The sequence below is a fragment of the Ilyonectria robusta genome, assembly GCF_021365365.1.
Source record: "Ilyonectria robusta strain PMI_751 chromosome Unknown BGZ61scaffold_9, whole genome shotgun sequence".
In the NCBI taxonomy this organism is placed as follows: Eukaryota; Fungi; Ascomycota; class Sordariomycetes; order Hypocreales; family Nectriaceae; genus Ilyonectria; species Ilyonectria robusta.
Window position 1 is genome coordinate 1,189,601 of NW_025764443.1, and position 16,307 is coordinate 1,205,907.

Sequence of the window (16,307 nt, forward strand, 5' to 3'; positions counted from 1 at the left end):
TGGAGAGTGGAGGGCATTTCCTTTCACTGCCCGGAGTGCGGAGTGAGTGAGTGTGCTATCACGGAGGGATCAGAGATCAGAGATCCGAGATCCACAGTGCGTTGGTCGAACAATCAATATCGCGGCGTCGTGGATCCATCTCCCCGACTTCCATCTCTCTCTCATTGTTTGCAAGTTGATGGACAAGTCACTCAAGGCATCCGGCGGGGTGCGTTCAGCTGAGGGGTTCCAAGACACGCGGGATGATGGCACTCGTGAGTCGTGATTCGTCATCTAATTCTAGCCACTGAAAGCCGATACTGCTCAGCCCGACGTCAACACCACCGCCAAACCCAATCGCACTGCACCCCCAAATGGGGCTCCTTTCTTCTTTGACCCACCCGGCCACCGTTTGCAAGCCCAGGGAAAAGGAAAAGGCATGGCGCCATAAGGGAAGAATGACATATCTACCGTAGCGACAGTGGGCGTATGCAGGGAAGCCCTCATCGCCACCGACCAAGCAAAAGCAAGTAGTAGCTAGAACACCGTAGCCAGCCAGTGCGCCTCCACACAACTTGCTGCACAGTGCAACCTCCACACAGTGTACATATTCCCCTGAGGTTGATCGGGGCCTTGTTGGCGGTTGTTGCCTGCCCCTGCAAGCCAGAATCCGCCTGATCCAACGACCAAAAGAAACCCTGGCCAATATCAAACGCCAGCAATTCAAACACCATCGCTCGAAGACACCAAAGAAAATTCGCCACCATCTCTGTGGTTATGCATGTTGACAAGGGCCTACTTACACGGGCCGCTTGCCGTTTGGTCGATCGAAATAGTAGTAGACCGAATCCATGTCCGGCCCACCAGTAGCTCCATCAGCATTTGCATCCGCCCAGTCCCACTGCCCACATGGAACAGGGATGGGCCCCCCCATGTCAAAGTCCATCATTGTAGGCATCTGAGGGCACCATGAATTCTGAAAGTCCACCAAATCCGCTATGCTCATGTGCTCTGCAGGTGCAGTGCCTAGAGAGTTCACGTCTAGAACATCGTGAAACAGAGCATCTGAAGGCTGCCATTCAGGCTTGCTCACATCTTCAAACGGCGTGTACGAGTTGGTAGAGGCTCCAGAGGATGATCTTGATGATGACGGCATAGATGACGGCATGGTGGAGGTGTCCCCGACACAGCCATAGGGCGATGCGGAATCGATTGCAATCCTGGGGATAGCTGACAGCCGGCCTGGATCAGAAGCCGGGAAGCCTCGGGGACTTCGACGTGGGGAATCAGGGATAGAGGCCATTCGAGCGTTATCAGGAGACGGCGCTCCAGAGGAGTTTGTGGCTGATGAGCAAAACATTCGCACACATGTCTTCAAATTCTTCCGTACCGGTCGGATTGACGCCCCCTGGTTGAGGAAATCGTTCTGGCTCATATCATAGAGGCGTCGAGTAAGCATCTGAAGTCTACCCTCGTAGACCTGGATCAGGGATGCGTCGCTAGGGTTGAACCTTGCATGGATGGATTTCAAGGCCCGGGCGCAGGTGTCCAGTGACATGCAGAAGACGTCGGGGAATGAGCCACGGAGGGATGGTGTGAGGCCAAAGAGATCCTGCGGTTGGTCCGAGATGGATCCAAACAGCTGAAGGATGTCCTCCGACGAGGAGCAAAACCGCTCCACAATATCTCCCGTGACTGGCTCTTCGAGTTGCATTGGTTGTGGCTCCGGAAATAGGAAGTGTATCGCCATGGCATGGTAGACAACAAGCACGAGGCTTCGTGAAGACGCTTCTGTGACTTGACGGTTGAGGATATGGATGCTCTCCATCAGAACCCGGTTAATCTCTCGGCAAACGCTTCCAATGTCCTTCGAGGGCTTTCCTTGCTGTATTCTCTGCAGGGCGAGTAGTGGAGCCTCTTGCCAGAACCCTGTTGTGGGCGATTCGGATGGGTCTGAGTCTTGAGGGTACAGGGCGAAGATGTAGGCGACGACACTGGCAATGTGCGCCAGCGGCCACATCTCCCTGATGACGCTCTTTTGTTTTTGTAAAGTGCTGAAGTTTTCGGAGACGAGATCCAGCTGGATCATGACAGATGAGGCCTCTGTCACTGGGAGGAAGATGGAGCTTAATGAAGTCGGCAATAGAGCTGAGAAGTGCCCGTTGCCCATTTGGATAAAGGCCCACAGGCTAAGAGAATATGTTGTCCAGTAGAGATAGGCGATGATTTCCTTTTCGACATCAAAGACATCGATGCCGTTGATGCGGCTGGATGTCATGGGGGCAGACGTATTCGATATCTGGTCCTTGATCTCCGAAGCCATCCTACCGGCGAGGCCGATGTAGCAGATGGCTCGGCGCAGCTGGAAAGAGCAAAGAGCATTCCATGCCAGCAACATGAGAGCCTGCGCCGTGGAGATACCACTATATATTCTTGTCGATATTCCAGAGGACATGCCGCCACCGGTGGAAGAGCTTTGGGTTGGTCGAAGGGGCCTCGAGTGGAGTTGGGAAATGGCCCATCGGAGGAGAACATGGCCACGGGCGATGGAAACCTCGTCCCCGATGCTGAAGTTGGCGTCGGCCAGCATGGTGGCCAGCAAGATCTCGTCATGGGTGCCGTCGCGAAGCTCTCGCAGAAGCAGGGTCTTGGAGACCAGGAACGACAAGGGGTGGACCGAATACCAGACGTCGATGAGTTGCGTTTGTTGTCGTTGGCCATACTCGGATAGGGGGTTGCTGCCAAGCGGAGGGTTGTCGAACATGGTTTGGGTATCGTCACTGGCCAAGCCAGACAGGAAGAAACGGGCACCGCCTTCCTCGACGTGATGACAGCCCAAGGAGCCAAACTGATCTGTGACGAGACCGACCAGGTCGTGTGTTAACAGGGAGAGGATCCCGGTGTACCTAACGTTCTTGGGGCTGAACTTGGTGGCCGCGATCTCGGGTCGGTCACGGAGACTAGTCTGAAGCGTGCGGTGGTACGCTGCGATGCGTTCCTGCCACGGACTGCTCCTTGGTCCGTCGGCATCCTGGGAGAAGTTTTCAAAAAACCTCTGCTCAAGGGCCATGGCAACGCTCTCGCCGACGTCGCCCTGGGGCCCGACCTCCTCCATGACAGTGCTAGGCGGGGTGGAATTTGGGGAGCCAACAGAGATGGACCGCTGGCGAGTGTGGCCTACGGGGGCGTCTCCATTGCGGAAAACCGACAGGGTCGACTTGGTGCTGTCCTGGCTTAGATTCCTCGTCTTGGGGCGCGAGGGCTCGAAGTCGTAGATGCAGTCGGCACCCTGCCTTCGACACGCCTCGCAGATGGTCTCGTTTGAGCACTTGATCTTCCTCGCCCGGCAGAAGGCACATGACCGCCTTAGGGGATGCTTCGACGACATGATATCAGACAAGTGGCGATGGCAGGCGGTGTGGGAGCCTATATAGGTGGCCGTCGACTGGTGAAGGTGAAGGTGAAGGTGAAGGCTGGTGACGGAAGGTGGAGCCAGCCGGAAAGCGAGAATCAGGATATAAAGTCCCTATAAGTAAAAGACGGTTGTCAAAGCAAGCCACAGCCTGGGCTTTATCTGGTCTTTGTAGAATGGGATGGAGCTTGTTGCCTGGGTCTGCACGGCGGGAGGCGGGAGTAATGTAGCCGCGAGAATAGACGGCGGTTCCCACACTGTACGGGACATGGGCCTAAGGTTTTGGTCTGGAAGTCGCCCAGCCAATCCTACTGGGCAATAATCTTAGAATCCGAAAAGCCCCTCAAGCCCCTCAAGCCCGCTCCTTCGTGGAACTTCGTATGCCTGCCCGGTTTTAGGGCTGAGGGCTAGACAGTGGCGGTGTTGGGAGGGCGGTACCGGGTACTCCGTGAAATGATGGGGAGCGACTTGCGAGGTCACTGCGGGAGGAGAGTCCTGGGGAGTCCTGGCGCAAGGACTTCCGGCGCTCCTGGGGCTTTCGGGGAGTGCTAGGGGAGTGCTGGGAGCCCTAAAATCCCTGGAGCCACGGGGCATGCATGCGCTGGATCCCGCCGACGCTCCTCTAGCCAGCCAGCGTAGCAGCCCGTGAAGAATGCGGAGTGCAGTAATCTACGTGCCGCGAGGCTGTGTCGCATTGCCGGAGACGGATATTTCGAGGACGGCGCAGGGCGCTCTGAGGTTGTAGATCTCGAAGCTTGGGGCCGTTCTGACATGGAGAACCGGAGATCTTCTGGCTGGGGCCATGCAAGGCACGCGCTAACAGCACCGCTAGCCAGCGAGCAGAGGTTGCAGCAACGGCCGCTTCTATTATTGCGACGTAGGTTCTTTGATAAGACGAGTGATTTATTATTATGAGGTCCGTCTATTTACCAAACTTACGTAGTACACCCCCCTCATAGGATCTTTGGAGTCGGGCTCAAGTCGGGTTCGAGTCGGGTCATGCAAACCTCACAGCGGCAATCGAGTTGAAGCTAGTTTGGTGGCTGCTTGCTATCCGTTTTAATTCGCACTAATAATATCTAGGAAATCATCTATCGCTGCTATTTCGGGCGTTTCTATCACCGCTCTATCTAGAAGCCGTTCGCGACTGAACTATCCTGTCGCTTTGACTTCTGCGTGTCTTAGAAAGCAAGGAAACGAGAAACACGACCCGGTCTCCGCCGCAAAAAGGAAAAAAAAAAACAAGACAAGTACTAATCCAATCTAAAACAGTCGCAAATCAGAGCATAGAACCCTTATCCCCCTTTCGCTTCATGATAGCGCCGGCCTCGACAAAGGGCTGGTAGCCATACAGCCACTTCAGGTAGCTAATCCAGAACCACGTAGGCACCAGTGTGTACAGCAGCCAGCGCAAAAAGGGGCCCAAGCCATAAGGCATTCGGGCCGTGTGCAGCATGGCGAAGTTGTCACTAAACTTCGACAACCTCTGGACTCTTCCCTCTCGCGTCGTAGCATATGCCGTGAGGATACGAGCCGGGTTCTCGAGATCCCGCGAGTTCACGGCGAGCAGGTTGCCCAGCACTGCGGCGTCCTCAATGGCCTGGCAGCCGCCCCTAGTAAATTGTGAGCCTCCTATCGGTCACTGCGAGGGCTATGGCGACTTACTGTCCGAAAAAGCTGGTCATGCTGTGAGCAGCTAAGAGTCGGCCCGAGTTAGGCCGTGTAAACGAGGGGAGCGAAGGGGATACACTTACCGTCACCGAGTAGCGCAACTCGGCCTTGGACCATTGATGGGAATTCGACTTCCTGGAAGACATTGCTAGCAATGACTCGCTCCGACTTGTCAATTACTATCAGCCACATGTCAGCTCATCTCTCGTGTGCATTCCTGAGGAGTCAGCAAGGTACGCACTCTGCCCGAATTCGCCGTTCTCGGAAAACGGATGGTAAGCCTTCCCATAGATCTTCTTGATGTCACCCGGCGTTGTCGAACCCCACACGGATCGGTTCGAATCCACATCTCCGTCTGCTTTCTAAAAGGGGATCAGCAAAATCTAGCGTAGGTGTCTGACCGGGAGGCAGTGCCAACCTTGACTCCGATGTACCACTGGCGGTTCTCGGGGCACGGCCAGGTCGTCAGAATGGCCTGGTCGTATAGCATCCAGTTCGCAACGCCTAGCTCACCGGCACCGCAGTTCTCGAGAGGAGACGTCATTCCAGAGAAGTGCACGCGGCCGGTGAATTTGATGGTGTTCGCCTCCTTCATACCCGCCTGCCGGGCGAGGGAGCGTCGAATGGCGGATCTGATGCCATCGGCACCAACAACAATCTTGCCGCGGAATTTCTTGCCGCCCTCGAGCTCGACACAGACCGGCTCACCCGGGGAATCAATGACATCCACCACCTTGCAACCCAATACTACCGTCTCCTCGGCCCCCGCGGCATCGTACAACAGGCGGTGAAAGTGATGACGCTCGACTGACATAAGAGGATAGTTGAATGTGCTCTCAAAGTTGGCCAAATCCAGCGTGTTCCATCGCTGATTGTTACGCCAAATCTGAATCTTCTTGAGTTTCTGGCCCGACTCCAACAGCTGGTCATAGATGCCAAGCTGGTCCAGGAGCTTCAACGCGTTGGGGGCGAGAGAGATTCCCGCTCCCACGGGCTGAAGAACATCCGTACGCTCCAGAACTTTGCAAGAGATGTCTAACTGCTTGCAGATCGCTGCGAGCGTCAGGCCTCCGATGCCGGCTCCGACGATGATGACTTCGGCATCGATAGAGTCCATGGTGGATTTGATGAGTGGCTGGCTGGTATAGTGAGAAAAGAGATGAAAGAGAGGCGGTAATGGCAAAGGGGCAATAGTTCGTGTAATTGATGGCTTGCGTTCTGACTGAGGTGATCCGCTAAGGATTCAAAAGCAGCTGGCAAAGCCTTTTAAGGAACTTTGTACGAGAAATTCGGTCAAATTCGGTCGTGTTTCTTCGGACTGACGAATCCGAAGGGGGACGGAGCGCCGGAGGTGGATGCATCATCGCCGACTCGGAGCAGGCCGCTCACCGGCGCTCCTAACGGAGAAGGAATTTTGGAGGAGTCGCAAGCCACATTATGTGGCCATATCCTTTTCTTAGGCGGCCGTGCATACTGATAAGCCGCCACGGGGGCAAGCTCCGGCATCTGACTCCCGGCATTTTGCGCTGATGGATGCGCTAGCAAATGGATGCGCCAGCAAGCGGCTGCGTCCATTCACAAGAGGCAAGTTGGAATGTATTTAGATACTAGGCGCAATAGACTAGTTCATCTGTCCAGATTATTGTAGATCTACTTGGCCCCGCTGATTTATCCCCGAGTGTCACCGCACTCCATCGGATCACGGCTAACCATCATGCAGCGTGTAAGCAACTCTGGCGAGTTGGCCAGCAACAACACTTCAAAAGGTGCCGCTACCGGTCTTAGCTTGGCGGTACTTTGTCAGGATGGGCTGAGCCTTGCAGCGGCTTTTTGTCCATAGGCTTTTTGGTGGCTTGGGAGCACTTAGAATGAACAGGTCAATCATTGAAGATTCATAGATGAAGAGGATTTCACAGAAATTGTCTGTCGCGTGTTTAATTGCCTGAATTGACCCCATTTCGAACTCCGCTGTGCGCACTATGAATTACCGAATCTAGCACCCAACCCCTGTTCTGATTGGACCAACGCCGGCTCCATTTCTTCGGTCCCAAAAAACCCCAGATAAAGAAAGCCCTTCACTAACGACTACCTAGGAATTACAACTAAGCTGTGATACGACATGAAACATTACTCCTCCATTCCCTGTCTGCTGGCATAGTCTATCCCCCCCAGTCGGGCGCTGGCCGGTTTCACCAAGCAATCTCACTGATCCCAACCCGCATCTTCTGAAAGTCAAAGATGATGTACTTGTCCTTGGCAAAAGTCTCACCAAAGTTGCCAATGCTACGGTACCTTCTGTCAGCGATCGATTCTGTGTTAATTTTGGCCGCCACTTACAATTCATCATCGGTAGCCATCGTGCGGACATTCAAGACGCAAGTGTTTTCGTCGACCTTCTCGACGTAATTCTCCGGGGTGACGATCCACTCCTTTTGGTGACCTTGGAATGAGTACTTGATAGGCGGCAGGGCGGAGATCTCGGTACAGTTGACAGAGTAGAAGCCTTGCGCCCCATTGTTGGGAGGGAAGGACAAATCTATGGGAACGGCATGTGCCAAGTCAACCAAGCGATCGTAGGCGTTCGCAGTCAGCGGTGTTCCGCGACCGTAGCTGGCATGGTCAAAGATGGCAGCCTTGCCCGACTTCTTCGAGGTACGCTTAATTGGCTGGACCTCGTCGCCGATCTTTAAGCTTTCGAGCTCAATTCCCCAGTAGTTGTAAATCGGAGGATCGTAGACGAAGTCAAGCTCGTTCACGTCCAGGAAAGTTTGGTGCTTGTACCACCAGATCTTGTTGTGCTTGATGAGGTCGTTGCGGATGCCTCCAAGGGATTGAAGTCCGTCGTTACCGTTGCACACGTACTTCTTGGACTCATCGTAGCAGTATACGAACCCAATCAGTGGGCTCTTCCAAAGATCTTTGTTCCACTGCTGGTAGAATGGCGACTGATAATCCTCTTCGAGTGTGTCAGTTCCACGCGTCATGAATCAAGCTTATTACGAGACTCACTATCGTCACCCTTGTAGACTGGGGCCAGGCCGAACACTCCACCAAACGGGAATGCGGTCCCGTAGGTAGCAGAGGCATTAAATTCCAGGTCCGATACTTGAACAACGATTTCGCTGGTAACGGGGCCGATCTCAATGCGATCGGCGCCATACTCGGCATTAAGAGGATGTTGGAAGAAGAAGTGATTTGGCTTCCAGCCTCGGTCAGGGTACTTTGCAGTCAGATTCTTGAATGTGGGCGAGTTGCGCGGGTCCCAGAAGGTCTGGCCGGGGCTCAGGCATGCATCTGCATCGTATTCCCCGAAACACTTCGGGGACACGATGAACTGACTGATCCACGTCCAGTCGACGAAAACCGGCAGTTGGGTCTTCGGGGTTCCGAATTCGATGGTCGATAAGAATCCTCCTTGTCCCCAAGTGAGAGGCATGTCGTATCTGCCCGCCTTGGCCATGCCCTTGGACACGTTGTAGCGTGGGACAAGGCCAGGCCCAGCGTGGGCTATGCCCAGCATCAAGGTAAATGCAAATAAGAAATTAGGTAGCATTATGATCTGTGGGATTATTTTAGCTCAAATCTGATGAAGGTCGTACAATATTCTTCGAGAGGCGACTCACTCGTCTATATTGTTTTGCTGATCCTGGGGCGGTTCAAGGGCAAGTGTAACAGAACGCTGTCTAAGTTCCAAAATAAGAGTGTGTCGGTCACATTCGATGACTGAATTGAGCAGACGGAGGTCATCCGCGTCCCTTCTTGTATTCTTCTCCGTCTCCGCATTAAGGCTTCCATAGTATTGCCGTGAGCCCCGAAACACTCTCCGCCTCCGCGACCTCGCGGAGGGGTCGGAATGCTGGTGAGCTTATGGCGACGGCGAACACAGCCGTGGCTATTTTCGTCCCACCGCCGCTCGGAGTATCTGACATCACTTCAAGCCAGTCATCTGCGGGCTAATTTCTAGAACTATACACGAAATCGTATGGCGTTGGGCTTGCCGTAGCCATTATCGTCGCGTAACATTCACCTCCACCTCCAAGAAAAGGAGCTTGGCACGCCTCATGTGGCTAAGAAAAATCACCTCCGCCTCGTCTCTCACGTTTTCCCGTAGTGTAAGGAGAACCTCCGCGGCCAAACTAAGCGCTCCCGGCGTAAACAACCACCCCTTAGTTGAGCGCACATGGGCGCAGGAGGTACGGAGACTGAGATGTCTCTACCGGAGTTCACAGGCACTCGAATACTCGGACAAGAATGATTAGCTTCCCTACTGATGGCTTAATATATTCCCATAATCTTCAATTATTTTCGGCAACATTAATCTGTCACGCTCAAGTTTCAGGGTCCAGTACTGGATATTGGCTTTCTTTTTCCTTTTAGTCCTCCCCTGCGTTGATCTTGATTCAAATCCTCAACAAATCCCAGCACTTGTTTTACCAGAATCCGCCAGTTTTGTATCGGGCCACCGTCCTTTCTAAGCCCATCTGCACCATTCCAAGCGAGAGTTGCATCAATACGCGAGAATCACATCACTTACACAAAGTATCTTCAACCCTCTCACTGTCAACCTATTGTCACCTCAGGCGCCGGAGGAAAAATATTAACTGGACTTGGCCAGGATTATTCCGTGTTCATTCACTGGTGGGTTGCAAAGCTCATCGGACTTCCGCCATGGAGGTCATCACCCTCATTCAAGGCAATGAAGAGTCCAGCCTGACTCCTTTCTTTCTGGTCCATGCAATCTCTGGCATAGCACTCCCCTTTCTTCGTCTCGATTCCTTGGGAGAAAATGATCGTCCCGTCTACGGCATCACGAATCATATCCATTGCCCTGGCCATGAGCATTTGGAGCATCCTTCCAGTCTCTCCGAACTTGCTAAAAGATATCTCAGAGAAGTCCAGAAGGTTCAACCTCATGGTCCATACCTATTGGGAGGTTGGTCTATGGGTGGCATGATTGCCATGTTCATGGCTCAGATTCTTGAGTCTCAGGACCAAGAAGTTCTCAAAGTCATAATGATCGACTCTGCCAATCCAGAGGCATTCCCTAACTTCCTCAACAATGAAGAGCATAGAGCATTCTCCAAGGCCACTTACACCAAAATCAGCCAACAGCTCGATCCAAATAACCTTGACAACCCCACCCCTGAATCGCCGCTGGACGAAAGACCTTCGATCGATTATCATACAACCTCCCGTCAAAACGAATGGGATACAATGGATTCTGGAGACACACCTAGCTCTCGCGCCTCGAGCGTGTTTGACTTCAATACTCCTGACGAAAGGCCAGGGACGCCCATATCTCTGCCCTGTAGCAGCGAGGGACCTTCTGCATTCTGCTCTGACGACGAGAGTGTCTGTGATGCGCAAGACGAAGAATATTGGGACGAATTTGACGAGCACTTTGAGATGGCACAATTGAAGGAGCTTCTGCTCAACATCAGCCTCCACGTCCATCACGGGTTGGGTCTCATTACATCTGTTGCACCTGGCGACCTCTTTCGGCCGGGGACCAAGTCCGACTTCGATGTATTGCTCATCAAATGTCAACCCGAGCCTCTTGAGGTGTACCAAACCCACCATGACACTAAAGGAGCTACGTTTCTTTGGTCAGTCATGCGGGAGAAGAGCATGCTGTGGAACTCCTCCCAATTTCGCAGCTTTGAGACGGTTCCTTTCAGTGGGGACCACGACGGCGCATTTGAGCCCCAGTTTGTCGGGGAATTAAGCATGATCCTTCGGGATAGTTTGGAAACTATCGGGTGAACGGGGTTACGGTTTAGAATTGTTTTTCATTTGGGGCATCAAATGTCATATTTCTCTCCTTGAAGGTGGTCGAGCAGTGCTCAAACGGGCCCCTTGTTATTCAGTTTGGTTGCATTTACACGGTTGCGATAGTTTACTTCAATACCTACGCTCTGCGGTGGCAGACTTTTCGAGCTTAGCAAGTCATCATTATTATCATGTTTCACCATTCCGTCCGATTCATGCAATCCCATCCATAGCAGAGTAAAGTTGTGATGCCTTGGACACCAATAGATTGATGCATGCATGCGTGGCTAGCGAGGTGAAAAGAATAGAGTGGAGCCTCCAAGTGAACGAAGAAGAACACCATCCGCTCTGGCGGAGTACTATGTTTAGGAAGAAACAAGGCGGCTGTAGGAGTGAGCTGGCAATGGATGGCGCCCGAACAGGGAACGTGTCCCATACAGATGCGCCAAACGTTTTGAGGAGTGTCACTGAGGCGCAGAATGACCGTGGCGCTCCAAATTGTCCCGGCTTACTACGGACGAATCTATTCCGGTTGTACAGTAGCTCCGCCCCATTGTGCATGGCCTCACTGACTAAATTTGTCTACCGACATACTCCTCATACGTCGTAGAGACCCGTCACTAAAATTTCACGTCTGAGACAGGAAATCACAGAATAGCGTCAGGTGTCACGGTTTATGGGGATTGCTGTTCACAGTGTCCTGCGCTAGAAACAACTTAGGATGGTCGGGGTGGGTGCATATCTGAGTATTATATCGAGGAATTCTAACACATTTGTATTTAAATGCCGCCTATGACAACATTATGCGGCTTCTTCCGGCCCGGTTGCTCTCCTATCTCCTGAAACGCTGACTGCTCCAATAAAAACAAAACCCGAGATCATGTTCGTCACACCTTCTTCACCATTATCCCCACATCTCCCTTCAACCAAGGTGACCCTATCTTACCGAAATCAAGAGCGGAGAAATCCGTGACGCGCAGCGCCTCAGGGTTTGCCCACTCTACGTCGTAGTCCTTCAGCAACGAAGCCAGCGTCTTCGACACCATGATACTGGCCATTTTCTCTCCAACACAGCGGTGACAACCGGCTCCGAAGGGGAGGAACTTTACGCCTGCTTCGGAACGGTTGTCTATCAGCACGAGATCCCCTGAGCCTGTAATCCAGCGCTCCGGGTCCCACTCTTCAGGGTTGGGGAAGTTGGCTGGATCGTGATGGGTCGAGTAAGGGCTAATCGAGACAACAGCGCCCTTCGGAACCGAGACCTTTGTTGTCGGGATAACCACTTCCTTCCTAGCAAGCCTCAGCATCTGAAATCCCGAGTAGAGACGCGAACTCTCTTTGATGCAAGCCTGCAAAAGAATCGAGTCCTCATCGGGATTAGCCCGCAACTCGGCGGTGACACGCTTCAACATCTCGGGGTGACGCAACAACTACCATGCTGTTAGTAGGAGTTTTGGCGATGGATGATGGAAGCTCACCGAAATTAGAGACCAGCTAATACTGGCGGCAGTACTGGTATGAGCGGCAAACATAAGTAGAGTGTGATGGCTCGGCATCAGATCACTGAGCGGAGCAGTCGACTTGTCTTCCATCGTGAATGCAATGTAGTCGGGCAGATCCCTGGAAGACTCAGTGCCGATGACTTCTCTTTGATGCAGGCGCTCGAGGAAAATTTCTTTCACTCGCTGCCGCGCCCGCTTCAATCGCTGTGCTGGTGGATGGGGGACCCAGTCCGGTAGGACAAAGGAGAACAAGCTGCCAATATCGGCTTCCATGGCGTGCAACAGGTCTACCAGCTCCCGCATATTGTTCTCGTAGAAGTCTTGGCCCATGAGTGTTCTCACAATGATCTTGTGAACAAGGAAGGAAACCGCCTCGAAAAGCGGCAGATCCGCTTGCATTTGCCATTCTGCAGCTGACTTTTGCGTCTCCTCGATAGAAACAGTCCTTGTGTACTCCTGAGCAGCGCCACGATTGACATATCTGCTGAGGGATGAAAGAAGTGTTCTGTAATGGTTCCAGTAGCCAGGATCAATGATTTTGTTGAGAAAGATTCCCTGTGGCTTCGTCAGTCGAGGTGGTGCTAGGTAGGACGAGGGGAAATACCATGCCGCCGGTGAAAGACCAAACATCTTCTCTTGTCTCCAGATAGACCTTATTCAGAGCGTTCCCCCGAAGCCAGACGATGTAAACGGTCAAAACCTGGAGACTGAAGATGTTGCCACACTGGGCCGTGGCCTTCGTGATGAGGTCGACTGGTCGCATGGCATAGTCGAGAGCATCGCCGAGAAAAGAAAAGGTGCTTTCGCCCTTGTAGGAGGGGACCCTTTTCCGCCATGGATTTGCGACGTAGATGAGAAAAGCGCCCATCAGCAGGACGGCCGACTGAAGAGGCGACATGACGATGGTGGGTCAAGCCGCTACACTCGAGTGGAAAGAAACGAGAGCAATCTAAGCACGAAGCTAAGGATGACTGTAAAGACCGGAAATATCTCGATGTGTAAATCTCCACTTGGTAGCTGGTACGTTTAATGTCGTGGGTTATTCGCCGATTAAGTATCGATTCCGTGGGTGGGTACGCTGAGTGCTACAAGCCTGACAGGCTCCCGCTCGTAATAGGCAACAAGACAGGAGAAATCCATCCCTGGATCTGCCAAGACCTGGGCTTTTTGGGCGATTATCTGTCGTCCGCTCGTCGTCGTGTGGCTGAGGTGGAGGTTCCGTCGTGGGTCGGAACGTGTCCGGGTGTGGGACATTATTAGCCCACGGGGCTTGATGTAGTCTCGGTCATACTGTCTAATCACTCTAAATCCATTAGCCCTCGCCTTCATGATCGTATATTCCCTGTATCTTTACGGGGCTGATTCTGTCTCTCGTAAAAAGCACCGAAAAGCCACACTTGGCGAAAGTCCTGGCTGAAGGCGGTGATGATGCCAAGAGACTGGTCACACGTGGTAGCTGAGTTCCAGACCAACGCGGTCCCCGGGCTAAGAATAATATTGACGTACCCACTAAACGCAAAAGAACTGTGTTTTGTTATGGGTAGACTTGAACTGCCTGGCCCGCACGGTACTAAGATTGGGCAGTGTTATTTCCAAGGCGTCGCCGATGTGTATGATGCCGGGAGTGTCGCATTGCAGCAGACCTTGCCCTCCCCTTGACGGTTTCAATGCAAGAGAGATGACTCTTTTTCGATTTTTGCCCAGCGTGTGTGTTCAGCCTGTTTCTGTTGTGTTCAGTGTACTCTTGTGTGTTAATCGATGCTGTAACCTTGATGGTCCCGGAACAAGGCCGTAGCGAGAACAGGGAACAAGCTTTGGAGCAAGATGTTCGACAAGCATCAGATATTACACCCGGTATATTTGGTGCAGCAATTCAAGCTATGAGTTCACGGAAGTCTAGAAACCTCAGTTACACTCGTTATATCTGTTGCAGCAAGACCAGGTCGTGAATACTCTGCTGCTCGCCCTATCGTTGCCGTGACAGCCGTACCGATCCGTCGCCTCTTGCTTGATTCACCAGGCCTTCAGCATGAGTGCCCTATATACAGTACCGCTGCCACTTTCTCATTTGATTGCCTCCGGGCTTCCTCGCCGGGCCGTCAGGTGACTCCCAACTCCATTCTTGTTTATCGAACGCGTTCTCTAACACACAAACCACGAATGTGCACATCCCATCTCCGCCAACCTGGCTCCCTGCTAAACGATTTCCCTCCTTGCAACCTTCGCTTTACGACTTTCATCTCGATCATTACGCTACAATAGCTTTACAGACCCGAACTCAGAGAATCGTCGAACTCACAGTCAGCTTTCGACGACACCTCCCACCATTGCGATGCAGGCGCCCGGTAGGTCTCGACTCCTGACTCATGCCGGGGATCCTTCTTCGCGATCATCGCACAGCACCGACCTTGAAAACGACCTGACTCCTTACGAACACCATAACCACCCTCCGAATTGGATAGAGATGCTGAGCCCTCCAACCTCCACCTCCAACACCCCTGACCAACCCAAGGAGGAGGAAGAGCGCATCGTTGCGGAGGTCAGGATCCCCGATGGAGGACTACGCGCCTGGTCTGTTGTTTTGGGAGGGTTTTTGAACTTCATCACGGCTTTCGGTATGTATCGTCTTGACTTCTCTCTCTTGTCCCGTCGCCATGGCCCAGTCCCAAGGAAAGGCAGAGTGCGCTTACACATGCAGGTATCATGAACTCCTTTGGTGTTTTCCAGTGGCATTATGGAGTGGCTGTTCTCGAAAATGAAGCTGTTTCGACAGTGGCTTGGATTGGTAGTGTTCAAGTATGATTCGTGAACTGACCCCGAACTTAGCCAGCGATGCTGATATTGAAATAGCTCTTCTTGATGTTTGTCGGTGGTCTCTTTGTTGGCCCAGCATTCGACAGATGGGGAGCACGACGCATCATGATTCCAGGTGCTATCATCTGCGTCATGTCCCACATCTGCACCAGCTTCGCCTCCAAGTACTATCAGATTCTTCTGTCTCAAGGATTCCTTTTTGGCATTAGAAACGCCATGTTGTAAGTTCCCATCGCGCCATGGATGAAAGGATGTGTTGCTAACCCCACTCAAAGGTATTATCCTACCGCCGGCGCAATCACCGAATGGTTTAATAAACGACGAGCCCTCGCTCTTGGGTTGGCCATATCCGGCTCTTCCATTGGTGGCATCGTTTGGCCCCTCTTGATCTCGAGGCTTCTTATCTCCGTCGGATTTTCCTGGACGCATCGCATCATCGCTTTTTCTTCACTGCCGGTTCTTGCCATCGCTTGCTTCCTCGTCAAGGAACGAAAGGGTGCCGTGGGGCATGACATCCATGGGCACAGACTTCGATCGCCTCCGAGGCTCTTCAAAGAGATCTTTCAGCGCCAATTCCTCGCTCTCTGCGCGTCTCTCTTCTTCGTCTTCATGGGGATGCTTGTGCCTTTCAACTACATAGGGCTTTACGCTGGTGCAGTAGGTCTACCTGACAATATGGGGAGCAGACTCCTAGCAATCTGCTACGCTGGGTCGGTGGTTGGAAGAATTCTGAACGGTTGGATTGCCGACAGACTTGGCCGGTAAGATGCATGACTCCTTTTGGCTATTTTGTGCTGCGCTAACCAATCACGCGAAGATTCAACGTCCTCATCGCGATATCGCTTGCGACCGGCGTGCTGATTCTCGGCTGGACCAGAATGGCTACCCTGGCCGGCCAGGTTATCTTTGCCCTCTTCTACGGATTTTTCTCTGGGGGTCTTGTGCCCCTCGGATCTGCATGCGTTGCTCAAACGACCACCGACATAGGACACCTTGGTCTTCGCATCGGCGTCATGATGGCGTTGTGCTCACCGGGCACGCTCACTGGAAATCCCATTGCCGGGGTACTTTTGGCTAAACTGTCGAAGTGGGAAGCCGTCCACGTCTTCGCTGGCTCAACCGTTCTCTTGGGTACGATCGTCCTTCTCTAGGCGAGAATG

The 16,307-nt window shown here is 52.8% G+C and overlaps 6 protein-coding genes across 6 annotated transcripts; 2 read left to right on the plus strand and 4 right to left on the minus strand.

Moving 5' to 3' along the window:
* Positions 1-778: 778 nt before the first annotated feature.
* BGZ61DRAFT_351649 (uncharacterized protein) lies at positions 779-3,367 on the minus strand (the record flags this gene model as incomplete). The annotated part of the gene is made up of 1 exon (XM_046240349.1): positions 779-3,367. One exon carries the CDS (start codon positions 3,365-3,367, stop codon positions 779-781), a length of 2,589 nt encoding a protein of 862 aa, XP_046104906.1.
* A 1,303-nt stretch (positions 3,368-4,670) lies between these two features.
* On the minus strand, positions 4,671-6,299 carry BGZ61DRAFT_588276 (putative monooxygenase; the record flags this gene model as incomplete). Its single annotated transcript, XM_046256518.1, has 5 exons — positions 5,481-6,299; positions 5,304-5,424; positions 5,146-5,241; positions 5,057-5,087; positions 4,671-5,004 (listed from the first exon to the last, which is right to left on the minus strand). The coding sequence occupies exons 1-5, from the start codon at positions 6,177-6,179 to the stop codon at positions 4,671-4,673; spliced, it is 1,281 nt and encodes a 426-aa protein (XP_046104907.1). The 5' UTR covers positions 6,180-6,299.
* Positions 6,300-7,251: 952 nt separating this feature from the next.
* On the minus strand, positions 7,252-8,615 carry BGZ61DRAFT_532330 (eukaryotic aspartyl protease; the record flags this gene model as incomplete). Its single annotated transcript, XM_046253852.1, has 3 exons — positions 7,252-7,345; positions 7,400-8,018; positions 8,072-8,615. The coding sequence occupies 3 exons, from the start codon at positions 8,613-8,615 to the stop codon at positions 7,252-7,254; spliced, it is 1,257 nt and encodes a 418-aa protein (XP_046104908.1).
* Positions 8,616-9,730: 1,115 nt separating this feature from the next.
* On the plus strand, positions 9,731-10,825 carry BGZ61DRAFT_351053 (Alpha/Beta hydrolase protein; the record flags this gene model as incomplete). The annotated part of the gene is made up of 1 exon (XM_046240300.1): positions 9,731-10,825. The coding sequence occupies one exon, from the start codon at positions 9,731-9,733 to the stop codon at positions 10,823-10,825; it is 1,095 nt and encodes a 364-aa protein (XP_046104909.1).
* An 893-nt stretch (positions 10,826-11,718) lies between these two features.
* On the minus strand, positions 11,719-13,201 carry BGZ61DRAFT_493828 (cytochrome P450 4F8; the record flags this gene model as incomplete). The annotated part of the gene is made up of 3 exons (XM_046250699.1): positions 11,719-12,261; positions 12,310-12,888; positions 12,938-13,201. 3 exons carry the CDS (start codon positions 13,199-13,201, stop codon positions 11,719-11,721), a joined length of 1,386 nt encoding a protein of 461 aa, XP_046104910.1.
* Positions 13,202-14,797: 1,596 nt separating this feature from the next.
* Positions 14,798-16,298, plus strand: BGZ61DRAFT_506096 (major facilitator superfamily domain-containing protein; the record flags this gene model as incomplete). Its single annotated transcript, XM_046251854.1, has 5 exons — positions 14,798-14,948; positions 15,032-15,129; positions 15,184-15,368; positions 15,423-15,908; positions 15,965-16,298. 5 exons carry the CDS (start codon positions 14,798-14,800, stop codon positions 16,296-16,298), a joined length of 1,254 nt encoding a protein of 417 aa, XP_046104911.1.
* Between the last annotated feature and the right edge of the window lie 9 nt (positions 16,299-16,307).